Source organism: Daphnia magna, linkage group LG1 (genome assembly GCF_020631705.1).
Source record: "Daphnia magna isolate NIES linkage group LG1, ASM2063170v1.1, whole genome shotgun sequence".
Classification (NCBI taxonomy): Eukaryota; Metazoa; Arthropoda; class Branchiopoda; order Diplostraca; family Daphniidae; genus Daphnia; species Daphnia magna.
In genome coordinates, this window is record NC_059182.1 from 12,998,939 (window position 1) to 13,017,549 (window position 18,611).

The 18,611-nt window shown below is 42.2% G+C and overlaps 4 protein-coding genes across 6 annotated transcripts; 1 reads left to right on the forward strand and 3 right to left on the reverse strand.

The window, feature by feature from the left end:
* Positions 1 to 93: 93 nt before the first annotated feature.
* On the reverse strand, positions 94 to 945 carry LOC123475232 (ribonucleoprotein PTB-binding 1-like). The gene has a single exon (XM_045177658.1). The coding sequence runs from the start codon at positions 943 to 945 to the stop codon at positions 94 to 96; it is 852 nt and encodes a 283-aa protein (XP_045033593.1).
* LOC116932360 (ribonucleoprotein PTB-binding 1) lies at positions 945 to 11,661 on the reverse strand. Of its 2 annotated transcripts, none has more exons than XM_032940165.2 (6): positions 11,529 to 11,661; positions 2,494 to 2,824; positions 2,051 to 2,298; positions 1,702 to 1,884; positions 1,518 to 1,611; positions 945 to 1,441 (listed from the first exon to the last, which is right to left on the reverse strand). In XM_032940165.2, the coding sequence occupies exons 2-6, from the start codon at positions 2,810 to 2,812 to the stop codon at positions 945 to 947; spliced, it is 1,341 nt and encodes a 446-aa protein (XP_032796056.2). In that variant the 5' UTR covers positions 2,813 to 2,824; positions 11,529 to 11,661. The 2 variants fall into 2 exon arrangements, with proteins under 2 accessions (XP_032796056.2, XP_032796047.2); XM_032940156.2 differs by lacking the exon at positions 11,529 to 11,661 and adding an exon at positions 8,023 to 8,544.
* LOC116932418 lies at positions 8,975 to 15,881 on the forward strand. 2 transcript variants are annotated; one of them, XM_032940215.2, is made up of 9 exons: positions 8,975 to 9,032; positions 13,316 to 13,412; positions 13,489 to 13,555; positions 13,858 to 13,980; positions 14,118 to 14,285; positions 14,357 to 14,798; positions 14,902 to 15,149; positions 15,392 to 15,520; positions 15,626 to 15,881. In XM_032940215.2, exons 1-9 carry the CDS (start codon positions 8,990 to 8,992, stop codon positions 15,722 to 15,724), a joined length of 1,416 nt encoding a protein of 471 aa, XP_032796106.1. In that variant the 5' UTR covers positions 8,975 to 8,989; the 3' UTR covers positions 15,725 to 15,881. The 2 variants fall into 2 exon arrangements, with proteins under 2 accessions (XP_032796106.1, XP_032796101.1); XM_032940210.2 differs by lacking the exon at positions 8,975 to 9,032 and adding an exon at positions 11,666 to 12,038.
* Positions 15,547 to 18,609, reverse strand: LOC116932379 (uncharacterized protein KIAA2013 homolog). The gene is made up of 10 exons (XM_032940182.2): positions 18,417 to 18,609; positions 18,241 to 18,344; positions 17,599 to 18,103; positions 17,415 to 17,529; positions 17,230 to 17,346; positions 16,885 to 17,153; positions 16,306 to 16,808; positions 16,179 to 16,195; positions 15,938 to 16,104; positions 15,547 to 15,847 (listed from the first exon to the last, which is right to left on the reverse strand). Exons 1-10 carry the CDS (start codon positions 18,494 to 18,496, stop codon positions 15,829 to 15,831), a joined length of 1,896 nt encoding a protein of 631 aa, XP_032796073.2. The 5' UTR covers positions 18,497 to 18,609; the 3' UTR covers positions 15,547 to 15,828.
* Between the last annotated feature and the right edge of the window lie 2 nt (positions 18,610 to 18,611).

Sequence of the window (18,611 nt, forward strand, 5' to 3'; positions counted from 1 at the left end):
GTTCAAATTGAAGATCATCAAAATGGAGAGATTAAAAATGCCAAATAAATGGTCATCAACGGTTGGTATTTGACAAAAGAAAAGAGAAAATGATTAGTTGCGCTTCTTTCTTTTGAAATAAGAGTCAGCATAGTGTCCGCCGAGGCCTTGCGAATGTTGGCCGATATACCCGGCTTCCGGAGAAGGCTCTGGCGACGGTAAAACGTGATTATTATATTTCCTTTTAGTGCCCTGTTGTTGAATGGGCGTCGCGAAATTGTTGTTATTGTTGCCCACGCAAATAGCCGTTCCACGAGCTGGGCTTGTGCTCGGACTCGAAGACGAAGTGGGTGAAGAGCCCCTGGAACCGGCCGAACCCAACGAACTCGGACCACCACTTCCTAGAGAACGAACTTGCCCTAGAATATGATTCCACGTACCGACATTCGTGGAAGCGCCCAAAGAAGACGTCGACGATAGCGACGATTGACAAGAAGACGATGATGGGCTGTGATTGAGTGAAGGAGGTGGGAGGTAGTTCGCATAAGGGCCACCGGGCGGCGCTGTCGTCAACAGCCCGCCGAGATTGCTGTACGATGCGTTCGTGTCGTGATTCAGGGTTGCCAGGCTCAACGGAGCCAGCGGCGACGGTTGCTGCTGTAATGGAGAGTTGTTGGGCTGTTGAACCATTTGGAGGAGGAGCCCGAGCAAAGCCCCAGCCGCCGTTTGTTGTTGAGTCAGGGGAGGTACACTAGAGTTAGGCGAGAGCGACTGGACAGCCGTACTGAGCGTACCCAGGAGGGCAGACAACGTTTGTTGCAAGTTGTTGACAGCCGCAGGTTCCTGCATCTGCATAGGGGGAGGAGGGGGTGGAGGCGGCGGAGGTAGAGGTCGAGTGGGTTCTGGTGGTCGATGATAAAGGAAAGGTGGTGGCGGTACGTTAATATTCAATGGCGGCGCTTCCATCAATCCACAAGGGAATGCTGCTGCTGCTGCTGCTGCTGTTGATGTTGCTGGGCTTGGCCAGTTGCTGGTCGATAACCGTTGCCATACTGCGACTGAATCATTCGGCTGCTACTACCACCGCCAGCAGCTGGTGGCGGTTGGGAACACGAAGGTGGTCCCTGTTGCAGTTGAGGAGGAGGAGGTGGAGGAGGACTAACGTGACTAAGGTTGCTACGACTACCATTGCTACTAGTACTTCCAGCCGGACTCGGCTGCGTAGTTTGCTGGGCCGCTAGTAACATGGAGAGCGCCGCTTGGGCACTTGCTGCTAGTGAAGCATTACTGGCTTGCTGCTGCTGATGGCCAGACTGTTGGTGACCAGACTGAGCCCTCTGGGCGCCATTATGCGTTCCCGCTGAGCTTGCCCCCGGGCAATTGCCGGAGTTTCCTGTGCTGTTTGCCGGATTGTTTAGATGCTGAATTTGCGTTAAAATGATATTCTGCAGACTGTGAACAACTACGTAAATAGAGAAAAATCAAAAGTTTAATCAAATGCAAATTATCCATCATCGTGTGGGGTTGTCTACACTTACAAGCTGGATTCTGTTTGGTCAGGTTTTGTAATTGATGGAAGACTGTATCGCTAGGTGGTTCGGGTAGTAGAGCAGCTTTTCCCTTATTCTGACACTGATGAAACGTTGAAGAACGATGATGGGGGAGAAAAAAAAAGAAGATTGAAATAAAATAAAAATTTGAATAAATCAAAACTAAAAATACCGTGTCGTTAAGAAGTTTCATATATATGTTGATGGCTCTGACGCCCGGTATAAAGAAAGCCACCCTGATGGGTGAGTTATGAAAGAGTTTTCCATCCAAAACGCGGAGTGTGTCCTCTGCCTCCTGGGCTTGTGAGAATTCAACCAGACCCCAATCTTGAGGAGCACCACCTTTCAGCGCAATCTATAAATAATATAAATAAGGCAGAAATTTTTTATATTTTTTAATTTTCAAAAGAAATATTATGGCATATCCATCATCTGTCAGACGCAGCAACAAGCAGCTGCTGCAGCTGAACACAGCAAGAAAAAAAAAAAAGAGTAGTGCTGGCTGGTGTAGTATATAGTACCTGGCAGTATGGTGGATTGGCCACTTGAGAAAAGAGCGTCCTAAATTGGCTCATGTCTCGGAATCCGCCCGGGAGGCAGTCGACGTAAAGCAACTTGGAGTGCAGACCGGCCACAGTGACGATTGAAGTGTCGAGCCAATCACAAGCTAATGCCTGGCCTTCATACATTCTGCCATCCAACTGCGAACGCACACGTTGGCCGCAATCTCGGCTCTGATATTCGACAAATCCGTAGCCTTTGCTCTCGCCTGTACATCATCAATGTCAGACGAGTTTGAAGATGAAAGAAGAAAAATAAAAAATAAATAAATGTGTGTCAATCTCAATCAAATCTAACTGTACGATATAAAAATAGTTCACGTCTATTTTCTAGGTTTAAAAAAAAAATGAACATTTTTGACGTGTTCAAAATTCATTTTTAGGAATGACGTGATGAAACGAACCAGTTTTGTCGCTGTAGAGAAGGAAACAACGGCGAACTGGACCGTAAGATGAGACGAGCTCTTTGAATTCGTCGTCGAGCAGGTCACGTGGCAGTCGGGCAACGCACAGCAGGTTCTCAGTTGGTGACGGGCTCAGCGAGATCTTGTGGCCACGGATGGTGCAAGCGTCCAGCTTGTCACGAACACACAATTGCTTCCATTCTTCCCAAAAATCCGGCTGACTTTCCGCATTCAGCGGCACTGCTCTCGCCCAATTGGGACCCGATCCGCACGGCGATAACGTCACGCTGGACGATTTCAGTCCTCGGGCACTCAGCATGTCTCTGATTTCCTGTTAGTTTTTTTTTTTCAACACATGTTCTTTTTTTAGTTATTGCTTTTTTTTTACGTAAGTATTGCGTTGTGTGTGTGACAAAATGATGCCCAACCCAAAAAACGCATATGCATTCCAATTGTTCTCCCCCAAAAAATGTTTTTTTTTCGTGTAAAAATGGACGAAACCAGGGAATGTTTGAACGACCAGGAAGTTATCGTCGACCGGAACGAGGTGAAGGAGGGAGGTAGAACGAGAGGGAGATTATTTTTAGTTTTTCTACAAAACTCGAACAACAACAAAAGGGGGGCGTACATCATCTAACCCATGGACGTTGCTCACTTTTTGTAATGTAAAAAAACTATATATTTATAGTTTTTAAAAAACAAGGGTGCCTATCGCCCTATGGCTGTAGCTAACGGGTTCCGAGTACATAGAAATTCTCAGCAATGAAATTATCGTCAACATTTTTGTGTTATGAAAGACGAAAGTTTTCCTCGTTGTTTTTTCTGAGTCTGAATTGGAAGATGAACACCCCGGCAGAGCGTAGGTGATAACATCAAAATAATTGGTAAGCAACGGAAACGTCATATCCAATTAGCTTTATTGGACATTTCGAGAAATAAATGGCGTATTGATTTTTGTTCGTTTTTCCAAGAGCAGAGAAAAAAGCTGCTCTGTAGAGCTACTTTGTCAACGTCACACGACTCAAATAATGATGACAGTTCTACGACAACTAGGTCAACGATTCTGTATTAATTATCCTAATGATCTTTCTCTACTCTAACGAACGAAGAGCATCATTTCCGGAAAAACAAAACAAACAATGAACTTTTGTATCGAGTCAAAAACTTGTTTTGTTTAAATAAAAAGGCAAACATTTCATCAACTACGTTGTGGGTGTGTCAATATAGAGTAACATCCACATTTGGAAAACTCCTTTTTTTTTCTGTGGGGGTGATTGAACGGACGTGACCTCACCAGGTATTCTTTTTAAAAAAATTTATCTTTTCTTTATTTTAATTTTGCAAGAACGTTCGGGAATCCCGTCTCCCGGCTAGACTCCACCTACGGCTTTGTCTGACACGTAGCAGACTCACTTTTTTTTTTTTTTGGTCGGCTGGTTAACATTGACAAAAGGTTTTTACGATTATCGCAAGATTTTTTAAAACTCGGGAGTATAATAATTTTTTCCTTTTTACATGAGTGTTTCTTTTAAGGTATTTTTCACTCTTACGGTCATGGCGGCGGGGCTCGGCATGGTTGAACGACCTCTCGACAGAGGGGAAAGAATCAAGACAAAAAGTAACGGAACTTGACGGCCGACTTGCCTGGGGGACGGCCACAGAGCCTGTGTGTGTATAATACCTTGCCATGTAATAAACATGTGACCCCCCCCCTCTTCCTTTTCCATCAATACGACCGAAAAAGAAAAAAAAAATGTGTCTTATTCACCTTATTCTAGACACGCATTTTTTTTTTGTTTTGAAAGATGGGTGGAGTAGATGGGGGGGTTTTCCTCCAAAATCCTGTGAATAGACGAGAGCGTGAAATTTTTGTCATTCCCACCTGTGGACGTGATGACATCATCAATGGAGAAACGACTTCCCGATCGATAATCCCGGATGTTAATATTACAAAAGTATTTGACATGTAACGAAGAACTTTTCCCCTCTGTGTGTGTGTGTGTGTCAAATAAGAGAGAACATAAATATGCCAATTTGATGTGAGCATGGCACATAGAGAGTATTTCTTTTTTCCTCACATTCCCTCGCTCAAAAAGAGAAGTATCAGCTGGCGTCGGCAGCCAAAAGAAGCTATTGAATAATAAAAAAAGGGGGGGAATGCATTTCCTATATATGTTCATTGATATGTGACAGGCAAACCGATTGACTCGGATGAGCCATTCAAACACAATCTTAACATGGAAATCAACAACACCGAAAAAAAGTTTCCTACTTTCCCGATAAGAAACAACTTGGATCGATGCTAAACAACGACATTCAAAAAAGTTTAACTCGCGCATCTGTATCATAACGACGTACTCGGTGCCGTACTGCGAAAGGAATCAATTCGGTAACACAAAAAATTGACACTCTCACTAGCAAAAACTTCCACTCTGTCGAAAAGCACAGCAGAGATCTGTAAAGTTTGGCACACAACGAGTCACACACACACACACACGCTCTGCTGACTTCCCTCGAGAGTCATTACGATCATCTCAAAGGAAATGCAGAGACACGCACAAGAAAATGAGGTAGTGCATGCGCAGACATAAAATGGGGGAAAAAAAGGAAATCTTACAAAGACGGTACACGTATTTATCTTAAAACGTTATAAAAACAAGATCCCCAGCAGAGGAGAAACGAGGTGGAACTCGAGCAAAAGGTGGGAACAAAAACATTCGGCTTCTCTTTCACGATGAATAAGTGGACGGAGAAAAAGAACGAGAAAAGATCACATTTCCCTGAGTGTGACGACAGTACGGCAGGATGGAATATCATCTGTAGTTAACGTTATAACAGTCTCGCGGTGCGTGAAAATCATCGTGGATTTTGTTGAGGCGAGGAAGACCAGCATTACATTTAAAGTTAACGTCATATTAAAAAAAAGTGAGAGAGAAAATGGCCCTATAAATCCAGTTTTGTTTGTTTGTCTCTCGCTCTTCGCTGTTGTAAAAACCGGACGATGCAGTCCGTCTCGTTCAAAAACAAAGCATTTCTCCAGGGTAACACATTATTACAAAGGGCCGTCCGAAACAAAAAAATAAATAAAGAATCGACGGACAGAAAGAAAAAGGAGGAGCGACTCGAAGTCAGCCGCCAATTCTTTTTATTTCTTCCCCATTCGAGCTCTACTTGTTTTCGTGTTGTCTTTTGCCGCTGTCGACCGGACGGCGCATTCCCGTCACGCACGGGATTAACGTCTTCTCACGAAGGGATCAACCCCCACCCACTCCGACAACATCAACAAAGAGAAAAAAAAAACAAGCAGAAAAAAAAAGAAACTGATCATGTGGTTTCGCATTTGAAAATCCTCATTTCAATGTTGTTTTTTTCTTCCCTCTTTGAACTCGCTCAGTTTTTTTCGTAAAATGGAACAGATGTCGTCCTTCCCGGGCGCCATTTTTAAATGGACGTCATAAGAGGATTTGTTGTACATCATCTTTAAAAGAAGAAAAAAAAAAAGACGAACGAAATACGATTGAATTTCAGTGTGTACAAGATCCATCATTTCAATTTCCAACAAGTACTACTCAAAAGAAGAATCTCGGAAATAGACAAACCCGAACGACTATATGCACATCCAAGACATGTATCCCTTCCGAAAGAGACAGGATGGGCGTGTATATGCCCCGGAAAAGATTTCTCAAGACCTACGAATAGAAGATTGATCTCGACGGCATTGCAGCGCTAGCCGCAAAAACGAGTAGAGCGAGACGTCTATTTTTTTTTTTTCTCTTTTTTTTTTCCCCTCTCCCTCCCCCAGTTGTTCGTTGATTTGACTAGCAGAGCCCAAAAGAAGAAAAAGAGATATCCCCCCTTTCTTTGCTGCTTTTCTCCAGCTGTTGAAAAAATAAAACGAGTTCCTCTTCTTTATCTAGAAAGAGTCGTGAGTGTTTTTGGTATTTCCACGTCTTCATATGTAGAATTAAAAAAAGAAGAAGAAGAAAACTGGCCGATATCAAAAATGTAAAGAGAGAACAGGACTGACGGGACATTGTTGTCGTGCAAGAATTTTCTTTCCTTCCCTCCTATTTCGTCTGTTGATTGTTCAATCAAATGGAACGGAGCGCCGCTCGTAATGAAAAATAATCCCGCTGGAATGTCTCCGTTATGGGCGAATAATAAAAATAAAAACTCGCGCGCTCTTCACGCAGACAATCATCTTCTATCTGATTTATGAAAAAAAGATATGATAGTTTTTTTTATTTATTTATTTTTGTAGATGCTGCTTAGCTTCTTCGACTTTCGAGAGTGTGTGTGAGGCAGGAGGGGCCATCTTGGGCACAACATCAAACATGGCTGCGCAATCTTTTCTATATCATCAAGTCAGGAGGGGCATCACAAAGTGCCACGAGTCATTTCTCTTTGAATCGTCAGAGCTTGTTTTTATTTGCTTTATTTCCTCCTACCCTCCTTTTCCCTATTCTCCTCTTTACACTTGAAAGAACAACGAAAATTTCAGGAAGTTCTTGACTTCCTTGTGATCCATCAGGATCCAATCAGACGAATCCCCCGCTTTTTCCGCATTTCTTTACTCTCCCTTATATTGCCGAAACCAAGTCTTCCATTCCGCTGATTGAATAACATTAGATGGAGAACCAGCAAAAAAAAGGGGATCCCTTCTCCCCTTGTTGGTAAACTAAAAAAAAAAAAAAAAGTGTCTGTTTCGCGGTGGCGCCAAATATAAAAAAGAACACGGGAATGTGACGCCAGCACCAAAATTTCGTTACGATCTTTCATGGTGGAAATAGGATTGATACAACAAAAAAACAAAAGACGAAACCGATCCTCATTATTAAGAAGAAGTGTGAATCGATATCTCTATAATGATGACTCACGTCTGCAATTAAGACGGAACGAAGAGACACACACAAAAAAAAATAGCAATTCACTTGACCAACCCACATTTAGGGCGGTAGCGTTCAATTCTTTTTGAAGAAAAACATGGAGACAAACTCTAATTTTAGGTGCCTACTAGAAATAGATTTTTCCAATTTTCTTGTGAGACCCCAGCTGCTTATTTCTGCCTCGGCAGAGCCGTTCACGCGGGACAGGTTGACGTGGGTCGTTCTTTTTCACTCCCCCCCCCTCATTCAGGTGCACTTTTGTATTCTTGGCGGACACAGTGGGGATTGAAAGTCAACATGGTGGGGAGGACGCTGTTTCCCTCTTAATGAGACCCCACAATTTTGTGCGTGTGAATAAAAGCGAAAAATAAAAAGAGATTGGAATTCGCCATAGGGGGAAAGGCTCGTCAAGGTCAACACAGACAGATTGGTTGAATCTCTTCAGTGTTCCGTCTCCATCACATGGCCATGACGAGACATTTTAAAGCAACTTCCCAGGTGCGCCCCGAGGGTCAAGATGGTGGCCCCAAGGTCGTAAACCCCAAACAAGAGAGAAATAAGGAAGAAAAGAAAAAAAAAAGGGGGAAACAGGATGGGACATTTTTTGCATGCAACGTGTCTTTTTTTTTTTTATATCGCTTACGTGTTCGTTGACATCGCGTGGTAGATGTTTCAACAAGAGTGTTCGACCCAAGTGGAACAATTTCTGGCCGTTTCGTCTCCGTTGCAGCTGAACGGCCTGTTGGCCATTTTCGACCATTTGCCAGCACAAATCGGATCCATTGATGCCATTGGCACTCAAGGCGGGCACCTGGGCCGTCCAAACGGCTAATGGGCTACTGCTGCTGGCCTCTTCTCCACTGTAGGATGGATGCATCGTCAGTGTTGGATGAGGATGGCCACCCGACGCCATGGATTCAAAATTCGGTGATCGACACACTCCAACGTTAAAATGTAACACAACACAACAAAAACAATAAAACCATATGCAAAACAATCACGTCACTCTTGTCGTTTTTTTTCTTTTGTTGCCAACAAGATGTTTCCCCAACGGTTCCTTTTTTTTCTCTCGTTGGAGGAGGGGAGACGAAAAAATTCGTTTTTCAACAACAACAAAAAATGCAACCTTTCTTCTCAACCGGTCGAAAGCAACTGATGACGGTTATGAGATTCTCTCTGTGTCCTGCCTCTTTCTATGTGGCGCTCGCGCGCGCCACAGCTCACAGCGCCACTAGCGGACACAACAAGGCCCTCTTCCGGTTGACCAACTGGCGCGACGGATTTCCAAAGCATTTGAACTGTTTTCTTTTCGCTCATAAAAATTCGAAAATAAAAATAAAAATAAAAATAAAAATTCTCTTTCCAAATTAGAAACAGAACGAAAAAAAAAAAAAAAAAATCTTCTCTCATCTTCCAGCGTGAAAAAACAAACAAAACACGCATATTGTTAATGGTGTGTGCGGTACATCCACAACTCCTCTTCCGGGAGCGAGAAACAACTGAGTGAGTGGAGCTTTAGTGTGACTTGAGAGGTCCGAAGTGGCGAGTAGTGAGCACGGGTGTCGGTTGATACGACGTAATGGTGTATTAGGGCATCGAATGACCAGTTGATGAATAATACATCACGCACGTTCCGCAGCGGACGTGGACGCTGTACGGTACTCTCTGTTTTTTAATTCATAGGCGTGTCGGGGTTTTGGATGTCGTTACTTTTTCTTTTTTGCGTGATATTTTAATCAATGGTTATTCGAGACCGCAAAATGTATTTTTAACAACAAAGTTCGTTGAATCATTTTGCTGTTTTTTTTTTGGTCGGTGATTAACCGTTACAACCATTAACAAGCTGACTCACAAAATAGCCACACGCACTCACGCAAAATGACATTTCCCGCTTGGTGTATATTATTCTTTTTGTTAGAAACATATAAATGGAGGCGATTCGGCGTGAATCGATCGATTTTCCGGGACCGTTCAGGCCGTTCGTTTTTTTTTTTTTTACCCTTAAAAAGAAATAAACGATGCCCAATTTTTCTGTCAACGTGTTGTGTGTGTGCGTGTATGGGCCGCCGACGGCTGAGCAACGACGCCGCTTATTTTATCCCGCCTGTTCTCATTTAACAGATGTCGATGCGAGCGGGACGCCGTGAAGCAGCAGAGGGTAGCACAGGCTTTTAAGCTGCACACAGTCGTCTACATACGCAACATATGCAGGCACTGTTTTAATAGGCCATCATATGCTTTCAAGTCGGTCGTTATGTAAAGAGGTACTACTAGTACTACGGTACAGCCACACACATGTACAAAAGAAGAAGAACGACGCAGCTGGTATTTATAGAGTCTGTCTCTCTGCGCCCTTGTATCATATACACGTACACACGCACCGGCTCGACATCTATCGATTTGCGGGCAAAGGTTCGACGGACGGCCAGCAAAGACCTTTCACAACAGCAAAACATTACTCTGTTTCCCGATTGGCTGTTGGCTAAATAGTCTCCATAGAGTAGCCGTATGTACACACACAGAACAAGCCCATTCTGTTGTGTGTATATGTACATCTATCGATGCTACGTATAATGATTCGGATGCCCCGCAACGTCTATACACTACATTAATGGTACATACTCTTCGCCCAGCACAGAAGCTGTTTTCTAATATTTTTCCATCATCCCGAAATTCAATAAAAAAAGCTAGGGAGAGGAGGAGGCTGATTCGATTATTAGGAGGGAACCCAGTCTAGATATAAATCTCTCGTGATGCACTCTTGCATATGTGTGTGTGTGTGTACAATGTTTCTTTCAATTAGACGAGCGCTAACGAACCGGCATAGAAGGTTACTGAAATGCCTCTGTGTGAAAGAGGCAAAAGAAAAAAGTAGAATTGAAGAATCGATGTATTTCCGATCGACTATTTACACAAAGTAGCCAACCGCAAATGATGATAATGCACTGGAATTACCCGTGGCTACATCATCGTCATGCTTCTCACCAAGACAAAAATGAACCGGAATTCAAGGTGAACGATCGATTGTTTCTCCCCTTTTAATGAAAAGAATACTATAAGTCCCTTTGTGTACCGATGTCGTGCTGTGTTTTTGTCTCTAAGTGGATTGTGTTGTTTTAGTCCTTGTTATAGACCATTTTGAATGCTGAAATCATATTAATCGTTACACACACACACACACACACAGAGGAAACAATAAGGGAACGAGGATTTCCCATTATAACCCCAACAATGTTTAATGACGAAGAGATTGGGGATATGAGAACGGATGCATCTTGCACCGGAATTCATTCATTCCGGCCCCCACCTCTTTTTGGGGGGGGCCTTTGCTAACCAATTCGGAAGGAAGTCATCTCTGGATTCCAAACAATTCAAGTGGATCCATTATTGTATATCACGACGGGAGAAAAAAAAAAAGGGAAGAAGTAGAAAAAGAGATCTATTATAACAACACAAGCTTGTGCAGTAAGGAAAAGGGACCAGAAGGTATAAATCGAGTTTTCGTAGAGGGTGATTGTGAAAGGCCTGCGGCGGCCTCCTCAGCAATCATGTGGAGAACGTGCAATTCCATCTCTTCCCTACACTAATGATGCTGCTGCCTTTGCAGTTGAAGTGCTCGTGCACCATACTATTATTAGAGAATGGATTCTATCCTACATGATGATGGCAATAAAGCATGGAGGAAACAGCAGCTAGACTCATATATAATAATGCAAGCAGCACTTTCTGTGTGCTGTTTCAAACGCCATATTCTCTCACTAGCGTCGGCTGCTAGTTGTTCGACAGGAGAAGATCGATCCACCATTTTGTCAAACAATTCTTACCTCTCCCTGTTTTCGCCGACCAAACAAAAACACTCGTACTCAAAACGGACTGTAAAGTAAACGCCGCGTGAGTCTTTTATATATTCTATTTATATTGACCCGGCGATACGAAACACTCGCTGATCGACGCACCAAACCCACATAGCCGACGAAAAGCAGACGAAAAAGGTGCCTGTCCTAGAACACGCGCGCTAGAAATCTATGAATAGATCATCCATCTCTCTCTGGGCCAAATGTGTTTCCACCGTCCCCCAATTTTTATCGTTTAACTTATTGGAAATCTCGGAAAGAAAATCATGAAAAATGAATTTTAATGGAGACGTACCTCGATTTGCCTATGTTGATGGTTGAAAACGAAACAGAGTGGATTAACTCGATATCTAGCAGCGTCTTATTTTTCGAAATGAGTCATCTAATGTCGTCGTCTGCTTCGCATGAAAGCGTAAAGTAGTCTTTAGTGTGGGGGCTTGTAACGTTGTCGCGTTTTTATTCAGCTCTCATCACCCGACACTATACAATGGCTCGTGGCTGTTGAAATTTCCTGCAGCCAAGAGGAATCGTAAACATTGGGAGCACCAAAAACGACAAGGGATTCTCTTTGTGAAACATCCAACAAACAAACAAACATAAAAGAAAAACAAAAAAATAAAAACAGTGTGACAACATTCGATCATGCCGCGGTTGAATCAACCTTTGTCCATGAGGAAATGGGCATTGCAAAGCTTGGCTCAGCATTTCCCAGTCGTTTGTTATGGAACTACACCGACACATACACTCGGCGACCTGATCGAAGATGGAAGCTATTTGAACATTAAAGGGCCTTTTACCCAATGGCGTGAGTCACATTTTTGTTTATTTTTCCGGGCGTCTAGTTGTAAAGCCTTCCATACTAGCTACTGTGTTTGTATATGGACTCTTTGCTGAGACGACACGATACGTAACTAGAGCGCAGCGTATTACACATTACAGCCAATCGTGTAAAAAAGAATTCTCTTTCTTCGTTACAAACAAAAGAAGAAACATCGAAATCCACCCTTTTATAGATGTGTGTCGCGGATATTTATGTGAGATGTCATCAGCAGTTACGTAGGCAAGCAAAAAAAAAAGGATAGTACTACTAAAGTATAGTAGCAAAAGCGGCCGGTCTTCAATCGACCGTGAATTGTGTGTGGTGCTGATGGCGCTCGGGATTTATCCACCGTGACAACAAAGAGAAATGAAAAAGAGTTGAGAGGTTTGTGGTCTGCTGAAAAAGAAGGAAACGAGAGAGAGACATAAAGAGATGTGTCATCTGCCGAATGGCCCGTTGGTATTCCTTAGCCACACGATAGTGTCACCTGCTAAAGGTCTTCTTCCCCTTTTTTTTTTTAATGTAACGGAACTTTAATATTTAATCTTAATACTTTTTTTCTTTAGATTAACGGGGAAAAATAGCTTTCACGTACTATAGGCTTTTTTTTTTACCTAATAATAAAGTACGTGATATATTTATTTATATGGTTAAGGACCGGGTATGTCGTTCTTATCTAGCGGGTACAGGCCCACTAGGATTTTTTTTTTTTTTTTTTCAAAATATCAAGAATATAGAAGCGACTTTTTTTTTAAGCATTTGCGTTGTCATCGTTGTCGTCAGAAGGATTAAGTGGGATCGCTTCATGGCGACGACATGCTTTTGTCTCCGGACTGATATGGGGATGCATTCCATCCGTGGCCACGTCAAACATCATCCAAAGTCGTCTCTTTTTCACATCACAAAAGACTCGACTCACTTCACCAGCATCTTCCAATGATCCTAGTCGAGTGAGAGACGAGTGGGTCCAGTTGCTCCCAACAACGACGATATGTCAACCGGAATAATCCTTCCGACATCGTCGTCTACCAGCTGTTGCCATGAGCCCTAGAAAGTCTCGTAGATTTAATTGGATTTTAAGCGAGCGTTGAATATAAAAAGACGTTTTAATTTGATTCAATTAGCCCTTCTCTTTAAGACCGACTACTTTGTCCATTTTAACTCGGCAATTAACTTATTGCTTGCCTGCACTTGCATTGATTATTTTTTGCTCTCGTTTTAAAAAAAATGTCATTTTTTCCTTTTTTTTTTTTTTTTTGAAGCGTCCGATTTACTTGAAGAAATGCTCCAAACAGTTGCCCAGCAGCGTCCCCTAGGCCGGGCTTACCTCCATCATTTGATTCAACCACATCTGGAGAGGTTTTGATCGCCAGCACTCTACATTATGTTAACGCCCTTATGAATCTATTAAATGTGATTTTATTGTGGATGTTAGCTTCAATTTGGCGTCGGGTATCGGAGATGTCTATTTCGCCATCCAATTCCTCGGTGATCGTTGCCAAGTAAAGAAAAAATGCTCGACTGCCTATTGTACGTGTAGAGACATCGATCGATGTGGACATCCTAAGCATCAGAGAAAGCAAAAAATATTTATCCATTTTCTTTTGATTGAATGCGGCCAAAAAATGTACAACAAAAGCAACAATAGCTTGTAGTTATTCGTTGACGATGCAGCGGATGTGCTTGTTATTATTGCAAAAATCATTCGTCATCGAAATTAGGGAAAGAATGACCGCTTGCAATAACTCACTCATATGATAATGACGCTGATCTAATAACATTTTATTTCTTTTTTGGCCAATAGAATCTACAGCGTTTGGATTTATCGTACATTTCGTATTTGGGGCCTGATCTACTCTGTCGGCTTGTGGCCAAACTTCCGTTTCTCAAGTACATCAACTTTCAGATGACACCAATCAACGATCAAGTTATTTGCGTTTTTTTAACCTAATTTTTTTTTCTCTCATTAAATGAGAAAACATGCTGATAAAAATAACAAACAAAAAAAAACTGTAACAATCTCTTCTTTCTTTCTTTTTAACTCCCAAAACCAAAACAAATCAGGTTTTAGGTCAAATTGGTGAAACATGCCGCCAACTACGCATTTTAAATGTCTCGTCCACTCCCGTTTCGGATCGCGGTCTGGAGTTGCTGAGCCGGAAAACGGAAGAGGACGGCCTTCCTTCCCAGCTGACGCGGCTCCTCGTGACGGACACTTATGTTAGCCATTATGTACGTACGTATTCATTTTAGCTTTTTGACATCGTTACCATCCATTTCTTCTCATCCGTTGGTTGTTAAAGGGTATCGCCACAGCTTTGAGGACGATGCCACAACTACGCCAGGTGGAATACGAATTTATTTACCAAGTATTTGATCATTTGACTGAGTTGGGAGGTGACGAAAGAGCATTGGAGGAGTTAATTGATGAATCGAATGGCTGCCCACCATATCGCCTGATCAGTCTCAAGTCAAGCGATCCATTAAGCACGTCCGAAAATCTAGTCACAGCTCTTCATCTGTGTCCGGAATTGCAGTCGGTTGCCCTGACATCCAGCCCATCTTTTCAAGAATCGGCTCTATGGAATCTCAACCGATTGAGCCGATTGTGTGATCTGTCGTTAGCCAATGGCCCATCGGCTTATTCGATGGATTTCTATACGAGCATCGTCCCCGTACTTCAAGCTGTTGGACATCAACTGAACAATCTCATTCTGACTCGATTCACATGTGTCGACATCCAGGGTATTTTTAAATACTTGACATATGAACCAGTGTTTTGGTTAAATTATTTTTTAACGTACACACTAATAAATATATCATTGGAAATGCATTTGATTGCTTATAGTTATCGGAATGGCTTGTCTGGGACTAAAAAATCTGGCCCTATCGGAAATTTGCCATTTTGCGCCAGTGGATTCGATCCAACCGGAACTCTACACTCAGTTGGAAGCATTGGAATTGTGGGCCTTAGCTGGCGCTCAGCTTCCAACTTTCGTCATCAAGCAACTAACGACTCCGTGCCGGCGTGTTCAAAATTTACTCTTCCGTAACTGCGACGTTCTAACTGACCAGTTATTCAACGAACTGTGGACGGTAAGCCTGTGTGTGCGTGTTTTTGTTCGCTGCTGGGTTTTTTAACTCGCCAAACTAGTTGTTTTTATTTTTCCCCGCTCTTCAAATGATATTTCTGGCCTGGCAACCGATAAGCGCCCATGGCAGCTGTTTGTTGTTTACAGCATCAGACACACAAGGACGCAAATGTCTGCGTGATCAATGTAACCCTATATCTAAACTGTACACATTTCTTACCCTCGGGTGTAAAAAAAAAAAAAAAGGTCAATCCGATGACGTCCTTATCGCACGCTACATTCGACGTTTGTCGCAACATTTCGCTGACGTTGCTGGTTGAGCTTCTGCAAAGAGACAGTGACCTTAATTTGCTTCGTTTGTGGAACTGCCCACAGGCAAGTAGCAATAAAAGAAACAGTTCTTTTTCTGTTCCTTTTTTTTTTTTTTTTTTTAGTTTTAATAACCAAACAACCTCTATAATAAACTGTTACAAAACACAGTTGGATCAAGATGATTACGCGCTGATGCTGGCCACAGTCAAGAGCACCAACATGGACGTCTACATCGACTGGTATCCTTATGACGCTGAACTGATGTAAACACAAAAAGTTATTAATGTACCCTATCATCTTCGTCGTCTTCTAGTCATGTCTTTATTTTTGTTCTTCCGATGGACGAATTGTAAAGCCAAATTGTTTTGGTTTTAAAGATCAGAAAATTTTCTGAAAAATAAAAATAAAATTACGTTAAATTTTCCCCCATTTTTGTTTCATTGCTAAAATGGAAATAAATATTTGTAATGGGTCAGAAACCTGGAACGAGTGGCCTTAGTTTCCGGCTGAATTCCTCCGCAATACTCGTTGTAAATGAGTTTGAAGAGAAAAAGATGAAAGAGGACAATCAGCAGAGAGAAGGTGGCCCAAAAGAAGGTGGGCAGTCCAGCAAGAGCGTGGCCGTGTTTATGAAGAGCTATGACGTGCTGCATGCGAGATAAACAGAAACGGACATTAATCATCGTTCGAGGCAAGTCTTCAATACACAACCGTATCTTACCTGCTCGTGTGCCGGGGCTAGGGAAAAAAGGATAAACATAAACATCGTTAGTTTAAAATTAGAAAAGAGACTAGTGGGCCATTGAAGTCTGCATATATTAGGTTATTATTTATTTATTTTTTCTTACCCTCGCCAACTTCATGGACGTGAATAGTATGCTTCAAATTCTCCATATGCTGTTTATCACTGGTAATGTATAGAACCGCTGTTCTCGGTTCCGTCAACTTGACGGGAAATTGCCTCCGCTGTGAACTCAACTGAACGGGCGAGTCTAAACAGCCACCGTCGCAGCCATAATAGTCCTTGTCGTTGCGATCCAGCGCTACGTACAAGACCGCTTTGTTGTCTTCCAGGACAGCCACAGTCACATTAACGTGCGTTCCATTGCCGTAGTTAATCCGGCGATAGAGGAAGTCTCTGTGTAAATCCTTGGGCTCCGTGTTGAATTCAAGGTGTTGATTGCTAAACTTCCAAGCGCCAAAACTCAGCAACATGGCCTGCATCACCCCCTCAGCACCCATTTTGACCAATTTATGGCATCCCTGAGACTCTAGCGTTTTCAACCACAAGCTCGTGACTTGGACGATTCGATCCATTGAATTGAGATCCAGCCAAAGTCTGGTAGCTTGGCTAAAGATGGTTGCCATGCAGAGATATTATTAACATTATTATTATTTTTTTTAATGAAATACGGGGAAAAGATTACAGAGTATGATGGCCACCGTAACAGCCTTCCGTGTAGGCCAGATGGGAATGGTGTTGGTTGAGTTCCTCCTGACTCATTTCCGATTCAATTTTCTGTGCGCGGACTTGCGACAGAGTCATATACAGCGTGGCGTTAATTCGGTCACCGTTGATGGCACCGGCTGCTTTCGACGTACTTATGAACAATCCACTAGAAAATAGGTGATGCCACACTTCGACGTGGGCGGCTCGCAGCTGGCGTGAAGTCATCGTTACCACTGAGTTCATCATCTACAGTAACAAATATCTCTTTTGTTGTTTTTATGTGGCACAAAGAAAGATGTCGTGTAGTTTTAAAAAAACATACCTGTAAGGCATCCATTTCCAGATTCTCTTTAATAGCTGTATATTTCCCAATATTCAACATTGTTGAATACGTTGTGATGGTATACACGTGAAATGTTTGTGAAGATCTTTTTTTCACCTAATTTTATGGTGTAAATTAGATAAAACACTTAGGCCCGATTCTCGATAACTTTCTAACAATTTTACCTCGATAGTAGACGGCAGCTTTGTTGTCGTTATAGCAACGACGAATTGCTTAGCGCCGTCGGTCAATGATCCCGTGATCACCAAACAGTCGTGTTCTTCGCTACCGATTTTGAATCTGCGAATGATAATCAAGTCTAATTAAAAAGAAGATTATTAAAACCTTTGATTTAATGAAAGACAGTACTTGTGCGTGTAGACAACGGAAGTATGCCATTTAGATAGACCGCCCCTTTCCAATGATAGGACCACATCCTCATCTGTAGGATTTGTAATTTTTATATCTTGGACTAGGAGTGATGAGATGGTGCGATGAGCGTAAATTTGATGCGTGACAGTTAGGCAAGCACTTGCATAGGGAATACACTGGATTTTGTGGGCAAGACCGTTGACAAATTGAAGTACTGATGCTTCTCTTTGATGATCACTTCTGTCTGCACCTGGCAAGAAGACACCAGTGATGGGCTGGAATGGGACAGCCAAAGACAACACTTTTTCACTCTTGATGTATAGAGGTGAATCTGGTTTAGTTTCTGCCCCGACCACCCCATTTCCAACAAAATGAATGAGAACATTTGATTTATCTGATAAAGAGTCTGGTTCAACAGGAGGATATATTATATGGGAATCAGAATCCAATGATTCTAGGACGTAGGAGTCAATCTTGTCATTGATGCACCTGCTAAGAGTGTCTGAACACAAATTTTTATTTTAAATATTTAACATCAGCTTTTGTTCACTTGCTTAAAGCAGAGTGTCTTTCTCATGACAGAGTCACGTGATAGAAGACAGTTTGTGATTAAGACTCTAAGAATGTTTAAAAGTATACCATATGAATTGCCTTTTGATGTAAAGAGCCATCGGAGAAAACTTGGTCCGAAATATAGAAACAAGCCCGTTCCAACAAGCACAAATATTAAGGTCTTTCTGAATCTGTAAATAAAAGACTGGTGTTTTCATCACTGATCGAATTTTCGGATATTATTATGCGATCGTTCAACTTACGAAATGCCTTTATTGTCCAACTCCCGTTTCCATTTAAATTTACGCAGCAAATCGGCCAAGTCAATCGGCATTGTAGACATTTCTACAATTATTTAATAAGTCATTTAGTTTGCTTGAAAAATGAAAGTTGTGTTTTGAATCGTGTGACACTTCTCTTTATTCACAATTCAGACGAAATTGTCATCGTCACAAGAT

Excerpts from the sequence above, each read along its gene's own strand:
- LOC123475232 (XM_045177658.1), bottom strand. The coding sequence starts at position 945 with ATGGAAGCGCCGCCATTGAATATTAACGTACCGCCACCACCTTTCCTT.
- LOC116932360 (XM_032940156.2), bottom strand. The coding sequence starts at position 8,292 with ATGGCGTCGGGTGGCCATCCTCATCCAACACTGACGATGCATCCATCC. Across the intron at positions 2,299-2,493 it reads TCTCTACAGCGACAAAACTG|GCGAGAGCAAAGGCTACGGA; the intron begins GTTCGTTTCATC and ends GATGATGTACAG. Across the intron at positions 1,442-1,517 it reads GACCAAACAGAATCCAGCTT|TTGTTCACAGTCTGCAGAAT; the intron begins GTAAGTGTAGAC and ends CTATTTACGTAG.
- LOC116932418 (XM_032940210.2), top strand. The coding sequence starts at position 11,876 with ATGCCGCGGTTGAATCAACCTTTGTCCATGAGGAAATGGGCATTGCAA. Across the intron at positions 13,413-13,488 it reads ATTCAACCACATCTGGAGAG|CTTCAATTTGGCGTCGGGTA; the intron begins GTTTTGATCGCC and ends TGTGGATGTTAG. Across the intron at positions 14,799-14,901 it reads CACATGTGTCGACATCCAGG|TTATCGGAATGGCTTGTCTG; the intron begins GTATTTTTAAAT and ends GATTGCTTATAG.
- LOC116932379 (XM_032940182.2), bottom strand. The coding sequence starts at position 18,496 with ATGTCTACAATGCCGATTGACTTGGCCGATTTGCTGCGTAAATTTAAA. Across the intron at positions 17,530-17,598 it reads TCCGTTGTCTACACGCACAA|ATTCAAAATCGGTAGCGAAG; the intron begins GTACTGTCTTTC and ends TATCATTCGCAG. Across the intron at positions 17,347-17,414 it reads AGCTGCCGTCTACTATCGAG|GTGAAAAAAAGATCTTCACA; the intron begins GTAAAATTGTTA and ends CCATAAAATTAG.